The sequence below is a fragment of the Accipiter gentilis genome, chromosome Z (genome assembly GCF_929443795.1).
Source record: "Accipiter gentilis chromosome Z, bAccGen1.1, whole genome shotgun sequence".
NCBI classification, from domain to species: Eukaryota; Metazoa; Chordata; class Aves; order Accipitriformes; family Accipitridae; genus Astur; species Astur gentilis.
The window spans coordinates 89281875-89296156 of record NC_064919.1 but is presented as its reverse complement, the minus strand read 5'-3'; the positions used below and the strand labels follow the sequence as shown (position 1 = coordinate 89296156).

General features: G+C 40.4%; 1 protein-coding gene across 1 annotated transcript in view; it reads left to right on the top strand.

Annotated features, from left to right (window-relative positions):
• The window catches only part of ALPK2 (alpha kinase 2), a 38845-nt gene that overhangs the window by 5185 nt on the left and 19378 nt on the right, over positions 1–14282 (top strand). Inside the window, exons 2-3 of the mRNA XM_049795983.1 lie at positions 7555–10438; positions 13061–13208. Coding sequence (XP_049651940.1) covers positions 7555–10438; positions 13061–13208 — 3032 coding nt within the window. The remainder of the gene's footprint in view (positions 1–7554; positions 10439–13060; positions 13209–14282) is intronic.

The window sequence follows — 14282 nt, the reverse complement described above, 5'->3', positions numbered from 1 at the left end:
GAAAAGGTGGTCTTGTCTCAGACTTTTGCTCTGAGCCTGGCTGAGATGGGGGCTGAACGTTCCCAGGGAATGGTCTGAACCTGAGCAGCATGTTAAGGAGGGGGAGCTCTGCATCACAGCAAACAGAGGAGTCCTAGTCTGAGTAACTAGAGCTCATGCAGGTTATGATACCAATCCTGCTTGTTGATCCACCCTAGGACTGGCAGGTAACGACCCATTTTGTCACCTGTGTTATAGATGGCTGCAATCTTTCCTGGGAGACAAACAAAAAAAACATCAGTTGGAAAATCCTTACCACTTCAGAGTGTGGACCCATGACGGCTGTGCATGGTCACCCTATTGCTCTGTGTTGTCAAAGGCAGAGAACTTGCTTTCTGTCCTTTGAAATACTATGGTTCTTACTTAACTTCCTCTTTTTCTGCCTCTTCAGCAGGAATAGCAGGATGCTAGCAGGATGTGCCTGTCAGTAAGCATCTGCAGGATAAAATATAGTTCATGTCTTTTGTTTCATCTGTCTAGAGCAGTTGAAATAACTACAGATATTGAGTTATTCAAGCTAATCCAAGGCAGGTGTGCCATTTAAAGCAGAGTGTTAAAGCAGAGGGAAGAGGAATTTGAGTGGCATTGCGTGAAACAGGGAAATAGAAAGACCCACTCAACTACTGCTGGAGAACAGTGTAAACTAAAACCAGTTCCAAACGTGGTGGATTTGAGGGAGTTCTGATCCAGAGGCAGTGATATGCTTACTGTCTGTATTCCAGGGATTGTTTGTTACATTCCATTTGTACAAACTGAGGGATATAAGTGTAACATGGAGACTTTATTTACAGGGAGAATTACCTTGCTAAACTATTTCCTCTTAAAAAGCAGTGAGAAACCGTGAGGTAAAATTAACCATCTCATTTCGGAGATGAACTTCTTGCTTTCATTAACAGAAATGGTTCAGCTGATGAAGTGAGAGACTCATGTATAACTTATCCCTACATTTGGTAGGGAAAGAGAACTAGAATAGCCTTAACTCTTGCCTACTGAGTTTGTTAGCATGTGAATGTGACACCTTATCACTCGGTTCTGAAACAAACTTTGTCACATTGGGTGAAGATGGTCCATTTCTCAGGTACGGCAAAGGGAGCAGAGAACAGCAGCTAACTCAGATTATACTGTGAAGATTCTTATGATGCTCTGAGGTGCATTTATAAAAATCATGTGCAAAAGGGTCATATTAACTCCAGCTTTACTCATACCTTTTTATCAGACAGCAGTAAGGTGATTTATCTGCATTTTTGTTCTTTGCTTTATCACAGCCTAATGTATTTGGCTTTCTTTAATGTTTTGTCGTATTCTGAAGATCCCAGCTTTATATATTTATTTAGGAGATAATTATGATGTGCCTGTCAGTTTTGTTATCAAGAAATACTTATAAGTAAAGATAGTGCCAATTTCACTATTGACTCTAGCTAACAGCATAGAGTTTCTGCAGAGCAGAAATATATTTTTTCAATTTTGCCTTACTTCCAAATCAAAGCACTTGCACTTGTGTTTCTGTTTAACCTTCACTCTGTCAAAATATTTTATCTGGAATTATATCATTTATTCTTTTAATAAGTCTCTGAACATTATTTGTTGTGACATTTGAGACATGAAGAGAGGAAATTGTAGCTCCGCTCCTGTATTATACCACAACCTCCATTGACCTTATTATTACCTGCCATATTTAATTTTTTCCCTCTGTTACCTATATGCCTTGGTCAGCAGCATAGTTTACCTCTGATACCTTTCCCCTTAGCATGTTACGTAGTGTATTCCCAAGTGCATTACTTTGTTTTTTTCCAAATCTAATTTTGTTTTATTTCCTGCTCAGATTCATAGGGGTTTTTTGTTTGTCTGTATATGAGGTATGTGTGGATCACCAGTTGAGATGCAATGGCTCCTTCTTTGAATGGAAACCAGGGTGAAAAAGGGACCAGCAAGAGCCCAGACCTTGTCTTGAAATGGGACTGGAATGTGGCTGCAGAGTGTACTGGGTCCCAGGAACTGGAAGCACTCCCAGGCCATCTAGGTCTGTGTAGTCTTTGGGTTCCTTTTTGCTGTTCCAGAAGCTAGCACTTGCTGTTTTTACATGTGTGCTGACTCTTTCTTCTTCCAGATGAGTAATGAAATTAAATAACACAGCTTGCTCAAGTGCTATATTCCCATGCCTCATACATTGAAAACTCTCCTTAAGAATCAAGTATTTATTTAATGAAACCCTCCCAGATATGATACTAATTGTATTTTGTTCAGGTTCTTGAACTGCCCAAGTCTCCTTAGTATCTGATATCGTTTGGCCTCTCTGCAGATGGTTTTATTAGATGGCCTGAACAATGACTGATGGAGGTAATTACCTAAACTTCCCTCTGAACACAACAACAGTCCTTCCCAGTCAGGCTTCCTGTGCTGTTTTTCCTGTTTTGTAAATATGGATCTCAGAGTATCAATTCACCATGTTCCACAGGCTGAATTATTTTCTCTTAAAAATCATAAAACAAGCTAAAAATTAAAAATGACCACACTACAGGCTGCACCAGACTGAAGTTTACTTTTATATAACAAGTAACTGCTGTCTTTGACTTGGGGTCAGTTTCAACCGAGGCACAAGTCTGGAACCAGAGCACCTGTAGGATTGCATTCTATTGATGCAGTTATATGTGTTGAAGCACAGCCAATCTATACACCATTTCTTAGAATGCACCCCAAGTATTTGCTATTGCTTGTTAATTCAGTGTTAAAGCCAATCACTGAACAGCACACAGCCTGCCAAGCTTAAGAGCCAGTCAGATCCAGAAAGGATCTCTTTTAACTTCAGAGAAGCTGTCATTCCCATGAAAATGGGATCCACTGCAACTCCTAAAAACAAGAGTGATATGGGATACTGAGTGCAAATACCAAAACAAGAGGTAGGGTGCAAGGCAACTAGACAATACAAAGGGATCTCTCTTTATTGCCACAAGAGAGTCAATGGCTTTCGGAGCCAGAGCTTTGTTTTCAGAAAATTAAATTTTTTTATCTAGTCCTGATTTAAACTTATGCATAGCTTGCATAGTTACTCAGCACTCTACAAGCGTAGCATGGCAGTAAAACCATTAAAAGAAACTGTAAAAAATTTAACTTGTTGACCACTAAGTTGGGTGGTATAGTAGATTGAATAGGAGATCTCCAGACCTCAAAATGAACCAGCCCAGCTTGGTCTGAAAGTGCAGATCAGTTTCACCATAACATTTGAGACCACAGATCAGGTGCTGTTACTTGGTTCCTGGTGACTTGAAGAGGTGACTTGAAACATTAAAGACGTGTTTCAAGAGGTGACTTGAAACATCGTGGGGGAAGCTCACTTCACCTGTAAAACATTTTGCAGGTCTGTAGGTCATCAGTTTGGTCATCTGTGTCTTCTAGACCTCCACAGGGACTGTCAGATGAAAATGTTCTTGATACCAGATTGCCATGAAGAAGTAGAATGCTTTTAAATTTCTTCTTCTTTTCCCCATGCTCTCCCCTGTTTACTTCCATAACTCAGAGGTGACAAAAGTGCTCACTTAACTCCCTATGGTCCTTCTTTGCTTTTCATTTAATTGTTCCTGTCAGGCTTTGGAACACAATGGGTCTTACCTGCTTATACCTCCTTTATTCACAGTAACCATGGCTTTATAATGAAAGTACATGGACTGTATATTTCATGTATGAGTTTAAATACAGAACTGTGATTTCATCTTTCTGTCATCATGCACTAGGCAGTTTGTAACACACACACAAATTAAAATTGCTTGTTCCACTGCATTCATGTAATTCAATTCCCTAGTTTGTTAAACATTCATCACCCCTGGAGTCAAGCAGACTGTCCAGTAAGTGAAGCAATTGTTAAACTGTATGGCATTAAATCCTAGAAAACTTCTGTGAGAACAGGGAACAAAAAAACAAATCAAGATTAATAGTTCTAGGACTGTGTTAGCTGACTGTCATGGTTTAACCCCAGCTGGCAACTAAGCACCACGTAGCCACTTGCCCACTCCCTCCCAGTGGGATGGGGGAGAGAATCAGAAGAGTAGAAGTGAGAAAACTCATGGGTTGAGATAAACACAGTTTAATAGGTAGAGCAAAAGCTATGCACGCAAGCAAAGCAAAACAAGGAATTAATTCACCACTTCCCATAGTCAGGCAGGTGTTCAGCCATCTCCAGGAAAGCAGGGCTCTATCATGTGTAACAGTTACTTGGGAAGACAAATGCCATAACCCCGCACGTCCCCCACCTTCCTTCTTCCCAAAGCTTTATATGCTGGGCATGATGTCATATGGTCTGGAATATCCTTTTGGTCAGTTGGGGTCAGCTGTCCCAACTGTCTTCCCTCCCAACTTTGTGTGCATCCCCAGCCTACTTGCTGGCAGGGTGGTGTGAGAAGAAGGCCTTGACGCTGTGTAAACACTGCTCAGCAGTAACTAAAACATCCCTGTGTTATCAACACTGTTTTCAGCACAAATCCAAAACATAGCCTCATACTAGCTACTATGAAAAAAGTTAACTCTATCCCAGCCAAAACCAGCACACTGAAATAAATCTAACCTAAGAAAATACCAAAGTTCAAGCCAGCAGGGTTTCCTAAACCGTGTTTAAAGGATTTGGATGTAAGTACTTTCAAACAAAAATAACATGGAGCTGATTACCACATACCCTAGGAGCACATATCCCTGGTAAATATAAATTAAAAATTAATAAATGTGTCACTACGAGGCTTCAAATTGCATTCTGCTTTCAGACCTACTTTTGTCAAATGCAAGGCAAGGCACTCCATTACAAGCCCTCTTTTGTCATTGTATTTATTTTCCAGTCATCAGAATCTGTGTCTAGACTCTACAGTGCTGCATGTCTATAAATGCTTGAGACAGATGCCAACATGGACAGACACACAGATTACATAGATAAAAGGGTTCTTGAAATAATCAGCTCGCTTTCCAGTGGGCATGAGAGAGCTGTCTATTTTCAGTTTCATACCAACAGCAGGTAGGGACTGACTGATCATATGTCTAACATGCGTAGCAAAAATTCCACAGGTTTTAGTAAAAGCTGTGTTTGAGGCTGTAGTGGACAGGAATGAACAAATAAACTCTGCTTTCCAGAGGTTTGAGGGGGAGGTGGAAGTGGCAAAAAGAGCACTAGGCTCAGACAAAATGCTCAGAACCGACTGAGAAGCAAACTGGAACTGACTGTTGAGACACATCCAGGCTCACATCCCCCTTGACTTGAGAGAAGCTGTGTGTCTAAACTCAAAGACCTAGAGTCTGGCATCTTCTCCTGCAGAGCAGACTTGAGTGGGAGACCAAGGCATTTGGAATCAGAGGGTACTGCAGTTGTGGAGCTGAGGTTTCTAGGCTCAGGTTTCTAGGTAAGTATGCACTGGCCAGGAAGTTTTGAAGACAGTGTGGTGGCAACTGCATGGTGCTTGGGGTGGGAACAGCAGTTAAAGGCATTGACAAAAGTTTTCTGTATCTCTTCCTTCCCCATTGTCCACAGCATGTAGTCAACTCCACATCCTACTCAAGCTGAATGGAGAAACAGAAAGGATGAAAGGAGTTGCAGCTGAAGTGGGTGGCTTTTGCAGCAAAGGAAAGCAATATTTACTACAGCCGGTAATCCTTTTACCATGAACTTACGGAAACTAAGAACCTAGTGTCTGAGCAGCCCCTGCCTCTACCTGAGCACACAGCAACTTATGGGAAATCCTTCATTACATATCCTTCACTAAGTAACAACACTTGCTTCTTTTCAGAATCGCTTCTCTGAATTATGTGTCTGCCAGTACTCATTACACATTTACATCTCTGCTTTAACCCAGAGGACTCACCCATTATGTATCCTAGTTGTTCATTTCAGCCATCCAGTGCATCAAGTTAACAAATAACTATGGATGGAACTGGGACTCAGGAGGAAAAAAACCAACCCAAAATAGTTACGAAGTTGAGTTTGTGGCTGGATAAAAGCTAAAAAATGAAAAATGTCTACAAATATTGGTGTTTTTTAAACTCAGTCTGATGTTTTTAAATATTTCTTCATTTCTGCTGGGAGTAGGTGCAAAGCTTCAGACAGCCACTAGAAAGATACATGGTCAAATGTGCAAACTACTTAATGAAGTCCATGTTGTTGCATCCTGTTAATGGCTATTTGAAAGTAAATATATTTTTTCAAAGGTTGACTGCTAAATTGCTCTCTACTTTTACAGATTGTTCTGGCAAATTGATGGTAACCAAAAGCATAAAGTATAATTCATTTAGGAGACAATGTATTTTTGTCTAGTAAAAAATCCTAGGCTTCTCCATCTATGATTTGCTCTGGGTGAAACATGCTCACCACCTCCATGGAATTTATTTAGTGCTGGAGAGGACAAGACAAAATCCTGGAGAGCAAAAGCTTGGCAGGGACTCCAGAACAAGAATTGAAGCATGAAAGCTCAGGTCTGAGGGGAATGTTGAACAGTTTAACGGATTTCGTATGCCAGGGAGATGGCAGCACTTTCTTCATCCCTTGTAAGCCCAAATATCAGCCAGTTGTTCTCTTTAATAAGGTCTGCACTCCTTGCATAAATTAAGTTCAGTTTGGCTTAGTTGAATTGAGGAATAGATTGTTTCTACATAAAGTGACAATTTGGAGTATTTTGATATAGAAGAATAAAGGATATGCAGGAGGAATATGGATTGTTATTTCCTGCCCCAATTTTCCGAGCAGTACCAGTAAGGTTGCAATGCATGTCTCTTTGCTAGAGGACGGCTAAACATGCCTTATATTGAGCAATTCATTACCACTTGGACAGAGGCAAGATCTGGAATGATCTCTGGCACTCCCTTTTGAAGCAGGACTTGTCACTTCAAGGGGTCAGAGGTGACCAAAGACAAATTTCAAAGACGGCTTAAAAATGACCTAGAGATGTTCATTTCTTGGTTGGAGTCTTGTTCTGAAGTACGTAGCATGGCGGATGTGGGGTGCATTCTCTGAAACTTTTCAAGACTGATACATATTAAGAAAGCATCTTTGCGAAACTTAAGGTAACAATGCCCATGATGGAAGCAAAGGGGAAGGCAAGCTCCCCAAAACTAGTCTGGGTAGTTCCAGAAACTCATCAGTTTGGATTATGTAATAATTACATAAGTATGGTGGGACACTCCGACTGTTAGCAAAAGGCATAGATATGACTGATTTATTTTATATTTGGTTTGGTTTATTTTATTTTATTTTAACTGTTCTTATCTAGCTGGACTATATCAGTCATTGATCTTAATCTTGATTAAATTTTATCTTTCTCAGCATTTGGATCCAGATCTGAAACTCACCAGGATTCAAGGTTATTAATACCCAGAAGTTTGATTTCAATCCATTAGGCTGATAGCTACAAGTCAGAAACTTGACTGTTGATGAATATTTAAAAAAAAAAATTAAAAAATTAGGTACATTTCAAGCCAGGACTCTAGTTCGCCTCTGTCAAGCAGCAATTCTAATTTTTAATTGAATTTCTCTTTTTTTCTTCTTTGTAGAATCAAGGTGCTGATCTTAAAATCTTCACCCAGAATTGTGAGAGACTAAGTATGGAGCCCAAAACAGAAAAGGAAGGCATCTTCATGACTTGTGAGAATGCAAGATCCATCCATCCAGCTTCAGAAATGCTCTGTACTGAAAACACATTACAAGCAAAAAATGCAAATTTACAGACCTATTCTCAACGCCATGCCCCTTGTGATAAGAGAGAAAGTTGTCACCAACAAGTCTTCTGTGAACAAGGAATTAATATTATTAGTAACAGCAACAAATCAAAGAATGATGTTTCGCCTTTTCCTTTATGGGATACAGACTCTGTTCCTGATAAACAAGAATGTTTATGTGCTGTTCTGTCTTCTGCAAAACTATGTGATGAGCCAAGGGAGGGAGAGCAAAGGTATAGTTTTGACTCACACGATAGCAACGACACAGATATTCTCTGCAGTCTATCATGTACTGAATCTATGTTTGAAGCTAATCCCAAGTCAGTCCTGGAATCTGGAGAACCTGGGTGCAAAGGAGATGCTGATATATCTGCAGTGCATGACAAGCTCTGGAAACTTCTTCATGAAGATGACTCAGACTATCAAATCGCTTTTGAAAACCAGGGGATCACAAGCTTAGAAATTAGGCCGACAGATACCAAAATCACAGAACTGAACTTTGTACAGAAGACCTGTTCTGATCATCCTTTGCCAATAAATGTGATAGAAGAGCAGGAACCTATTACACAACAAGCTAGTAGACAAAGAACAGAGAAAGATGACTGCAATGTTTCTAATACCCTACTTAAAACAGATGAAGTATGTAACAGTGCATCCATAGGAAACATATGTCTTGCACAAGTGGTAGAAACAGATGGTATATGTCTAGATTCTAGCACTGGAAATAAAACGGAAACACCATCCATTTGTGTTTCAGCAAATAGTATCATCTTAAATACAGAGGAGTGCTTGGAGCAGAAGCCAAATCAAACGTTAACTGACAGTAATGGATCCATTCAAATGACTGTTGCTCAGGAAGGAAAGCTTACCATTAATAATGCTTCCCAAACATGTGATGCAGATTCTCCTCAAAGATTAAAAAATGCTCACAGTGGTAACTTAGCATGTGACAAAGAAAACCCAGCTTATGTGTCAGATAAGTCTCATGGGACAATTGGACAATTATTTCATACTGAGCACAACATATCCTTGATAAATGAGTCTGTAACTGGTAAAGGGTGTCATTTTAAAGGCTGTTATCCAGCAAAAGAAGAATTATCTTATTTCCCTGAAGAGAAAGAGATTTTCCCCTGTGAAAATACCAGTCGGTTTACACATGAAGAACACTCTTCTGTTAACACCATACATAAAAGTTACGAAGAGAATTTGCAAGAAAAAGGAAATCACTCAGACTTGAATGCACAAAATGACACTAATTCTGACAGTTATCATCTTTCAAAAAATAATGACTGTCAAGATTTTCAGGTTGTTGCTAATGCACAGCAATACAATTATGTAATGCAATTGCCTAATTTAATTAAGACTCCTGAAACCATAACATGCAAGAATCTACCCCAAAATATAGACCAACAGAGAGAAATAGGAAAACGAGAAGTGGCATTCACTCCCTCTTCTGGGGATCCACTTCTAAGAGATTTTTATGTAGAAGTGCCCAGATATGAACCATGTAAACCAGGAGAAGAACACAGAGAGATTTGCATAGGTGATGAACAAAGGGCTGAAACTTCCTGTGACTCAGGAGTTAGTCATGTTTCACAGAGTCAGACTGGAGTTTCCTCTCATACTACATCAGAACAACATGTATTTTTTGTTGACAGCACCTTCAAGTCTGATGAAGAGTTAAAAACAGATTCTTCAAAAAATCACACATATGCTTCTGCAAGTGTAACATCAGTTAGTACCCCACTACCTAGAAAGGGTCAAAATGAGTACCACAGCATAGCAAATGAGGATTTTAGAGATATCAGTAATCAGTCAGGTACCCAACAACTGACTGTGAAAGAAACATTACCATTCTTCACACCTGTGAGCCAGTCAGAGAGCCTTCTTATCAGTATATCAGCAATGGGATGTCCTGGCATAGGAAGTCAAGTAAAAACTGAATCCACACAAACTGCAGTCAAAGTACATGAAAATCTGAGCACGCTAGAAACTTTCTGCAAAGCATTGCAGGATCAGTTCCATAGGGTACCTGAAGAAAACAAGAAGAAAGCAGCCTTGTGTGAAAATAAACGAGAGATTCAAAGAGCTAATGAATATAACCCAGATGAAGCTGAAACGAAGTCTCCTTTGCACACTTTAATTAGCTCCGAGTCTCAGAGACGGTTTATGAACATTAGCACTAAGCAGTCCTGTCCTGGCTTGATCTCTTCCAGCAAGCTAACAGAGGTTGATAATTCAATTAAGTCTACTGAGTATGATAAAGATGAGGAAGTCATGACAGCAGAGAGTGTAGTAAGTGGTTTAGTTAATTTGCCATCAGTTGATTCAGGGAACAACCAGTATTTTCGAGATCAACCACCCTGCAGCAGAACTCAGCCGTTCTCCTTAGCACTGAGCACATATGATCCATTCCCAGTCAATGTGGAAAGGCTAAGAAATCAAGAAGGGTCAAAACCCTACCAGAGATCACCAACTGTTGCTGAGCCTGAGCCCATCAAATGTAAACAAGATACAGCAAAGAGTGGGCATTTAGCTGCTGGAGCCAAGAAGAAATTGCCACCAGCAACACTGTCAAAAAAACCCAGACTGGAGGAGAGAGGAAATGTCGGCAAGGATGCTAGCTGTGTTAAAAAGTCTGTGAAGAGTGAGGCAGGTGTGATTCATAAAGAAGATAGAAAAGAGCAGAGGAAACTAATTTTGAAAAAGGATAGCAAAGGTAAGAGAAAACCGAGTTTCATTTCTGTCCTTTCCCATCATTCTGGCTACAGTACAAAATTCAGATTTGTTAAACACACTGCAAGCCTCCTTTAGTCTAAATCATGTCAGCTATAGGTGTCCTGCCCCCACTGATTTTAATTTCCAGTTCTGTGAAGTTAGTAACTAGTGCTGTTCCCATGCCACAGAGCGGAACCCTCCCTAACATCCTTTTCCTAACTGGCAAATACATTAAATTTATGAACTTTTAAACCTGTTTGAAATAGTTAGTTCTTCATTTTTCCCTTTGAGTAACTTTTCAGGGATGTATAGCATAATGGTACCATGTAACTAGACACAATATAGCAACTGCAAGCCCAATACTTGCATGTTTTTATGTTCCTACAGGCTGTGTTCCCAGTTATGCTTCTACACTGTGGCTCTGAAATGCAGTTACCCTCTCTTTGTTACCAAATGGTTTTATTACTAGCAAAGTATTACTGTTATTAGTAGGGTGCCCCTGACAAATATAATGTTTTGCACTCCAATCTGATGACTAATGGCTAGTTCTGCATTCCTTTTCACCACTGTTGGTCATAAATGACACTGATGAAATTAGCAATATTAAACTGACATAGAAAACATATAATTAAAATGAGATGCAGGTTGCTTGTCAGAGTCTATAGGAGATTGCTAGCAGGTAAAACAAAATGCAGACAGGAGTAGCAGTAGTCTTAACAGCTAGACAGATGAGGTATTTGTGGTTTCTGTGGATACTTTGCAAGGACCTAGGTCTTATTTTTACCTTTTGACATTACATTTCATGTTCACATCATAAAATAATTTAATAGATCAGAGCAAGACTGAACAGTGACTAAAGGTAAGCTACACAACTATGAAGCTCTTTAGACATTCTAATTACAGTGCAGTCTGGTGAGAGTTCTACTTTTCCAATCACGTTTAAAAAACCCTCAAACTTTTCTCTGTTTGAAGATGTGTCCTTTGCCAGAGAACCAAATGTGTGGGAGGAGAGTCACATTCCTTCAAAGCAGAGCAAGCAAACTGCAATTACTGAGAAATGCCTGATCTTTTTCCATGTACCTGAGGCTATGCTTGGAAAATGTTTTAAACATTCAGGCTTGCATCAGATAAGACTGAATTTTCTTAACCTGCTTCTGGTCTGCTTTAGTCTAGACTGAAATGAATGTATATTTGTACTTCAGAGAATTGTGTGGACCTTTGCCCAGCATTATGGGAAGATTGGTATGGTTAGTCTGGTATATGCTCAGTGTTCTTTTTTGTATTATTTTCAGCTGCAGAAGGGATGACTCTGTGGTTAGGGCAGGGCATCTGGAGCTGTTAGTTCTATTTACAGTTCTGTCACATACTGTCAGTGTCATTTTAGCCCTGATTCAGCAAGATTCTTAGGCCTAAGGACTTAAGTGGCTACAAGTTAAACATAGCAGTGAATTCCAGGTGCTTGACCCTTCCAGTTGGATCCAGCATTCCTTCAGCATTAGATGGGGAAAGTTAGATTGCAGGAATGGGATCCCCAAGGGAGATGTGTCATGCCAGCTCATTCAGAGTGCAGCAGCTCAGAATTAACACAGTAGGAAACATAAACTTGCATTTTACATCCCTTACATCTAGCAGGGATGTCTCACTTAGCACAGGGATGTGCCATGATCCCAAAACCTTTCCCTAAGTATATGCTGATTCCCTTTCTTTCCAAGTACCCTCCATCCTCCTGCTCACACCATGCCCACGTGCAAAGATGTTGGAGCATTCTGTGAGCCAGTAAACAAGTCTTAGTAGAGAACCAGGTTATCAGGACCTTCCCCAGACTGGGCAAAGTGTTCTCTTTCTGTAACCTGAGTGATTCTCAGATTTGTTCTGCGTCATGGTCAATGTTTAGCAAAAGAACTGTGCCCTATGGCTGGAAAGGTAGGGACTTTCTTTAGAGGTGGGAAATTAATCCTTTGAAATTGAAGAGGGAAGCAAAGGCCGCTAACATTACCAAATGCAAATATCTAACTAAATGTGGGTGCCCCCCTCCAGCTGTGTTTTAAAGGAAATGGTGCCATCACTGCATCTTGCAGAGAATCTCACCCTGGCAGTTCCTGTTAGGTATGTTCCAAGAACACCTTGGAGACTGAGCATCTCCTGGGACTTAAAAGTCTTTTCTCTCAAAGGCTGTGATCAGTTAAAAAAATCTACTAGTTACAAATATTCAGTTAATAAGAATTCTCATTATGTAACCATATGGTATGCTCTACCTTTGTGGTGTCTTTTTCTACTGATAAACCCAACTCGTCCTTTAGTCAGAGAGAATGTGTTTTGATTAAGAAATTATTTTATGTTGATGCCTTTTCAGGCTAGAACTTCCCTTGGGTCCTATTCCATACATACATGATGTCTTTGCATTGAAAATATTTCCATTGACTGTGTGGGGTATTGACTGAATCAGTCTTTCAAAACCTCCATATTATGTAGCCTTGGTTTCTGCATCAGAAGAAATCATAATTATTTACCAGTGTTGTCAGATTCGTATTCTTAACATCTGCAAATCATTCTGGGATTCCTTTGAAATGCCAAAACAATATCATTATCTTCTAGTCCTAAACTGTGGCTCTTCTGTTTCAAGCTCCCAAGCTGCTGAAGAAAATCCAAGCAGAGTTGTTCCCTGACTGCTCTGGGAATATTAAGCTATGTTGTCAATTTGGTGACATTCATGGTGACTCCACTATTACATGGACTAAAGATTCCAAGTTACTAGCTCGACTGCAGAGAAGGTGAGTGAATGTTTCTGAAAGACTGGTGGTTTCTGAATAGCTTTTGGAAAAATATGCCAGTGCTTCACTCTTGTACCTGTTAAGAGGATTAGTATGATAGGTGCAAAAAATAAGTTTAAACAGGGTAATTAAGAAGCATATCTTCACACGGTGCATTAATATTGGCCACAGTTTGCATTCCATCACCAGTAATTTCTCTCAGCCTTTTTATAACCAGTCTCATCCAACTTTCAAGTACAGTAAAAGATCAAATGAAGTTTGAACCTCAGCACCCAGCCAAGCAACATAAACATGCTTGGTTAGTATGTGGGAGGCTGTCTGTCCTTATGTGGTGGAGGTGAATTGCTGAAACAACTAACATGCAATGTAGAGCTTGACCTGATTGTTCCACAGTATCAATATAGACTAAGGGATAAATGGATTGAGAGCAGCCATGAAGAGAAGGACTTGGGATACTGGTGGACAAAAAATTGGACATGAGCCAGCAATGTGCAGCCCAGAAAGCCAATCATATCCTGGACTTGTCAGAAGTGTGGCGAGCAAGTCAAGGGAAGTGATTCTGCTCCTCTACTCTGCTCTCATGAGACCCCACCTGGAGCACTGCGTCCAGCTCTGGGGTCCCCAGTACAGGAAAGACATGGGCCTGTTAGAGCAGGTCCAAAGGAGGCCACAGAAATGATCCCGAGGTCTGTAACACCTCTCCTATGAGGAAAGGATGAGAGAGTTGGTGGTGTTCAGCCTGGAGAAGAGACAGCTCCAGGGAGACCTTCTTGCGGCCTTTCAATATATAAAGGGGGGTTCCAGAAAAGATGGAGGGGGACTTTTTACCAGGGCTTGTAGTGGCAGGGACAAGGGGCAATGGTTTTAAACTGAAAGAGGGCAGGTTTGGATTGGACATAAGGAAGAAATGTTTTATGATGAGGGTGGTGAGGCACAGGAACAGGTTGCCCAGAGAGGTGGTAGATGCCCCATCCCTGGAAGTGCTCAAGGCCAGGTTGGATGGGTCTTTAAGCAACCTGATTTAGTGGAAGGTGTCCCTGCCCATGGCGGGGGGGTGGAACTAGATGATCTTTA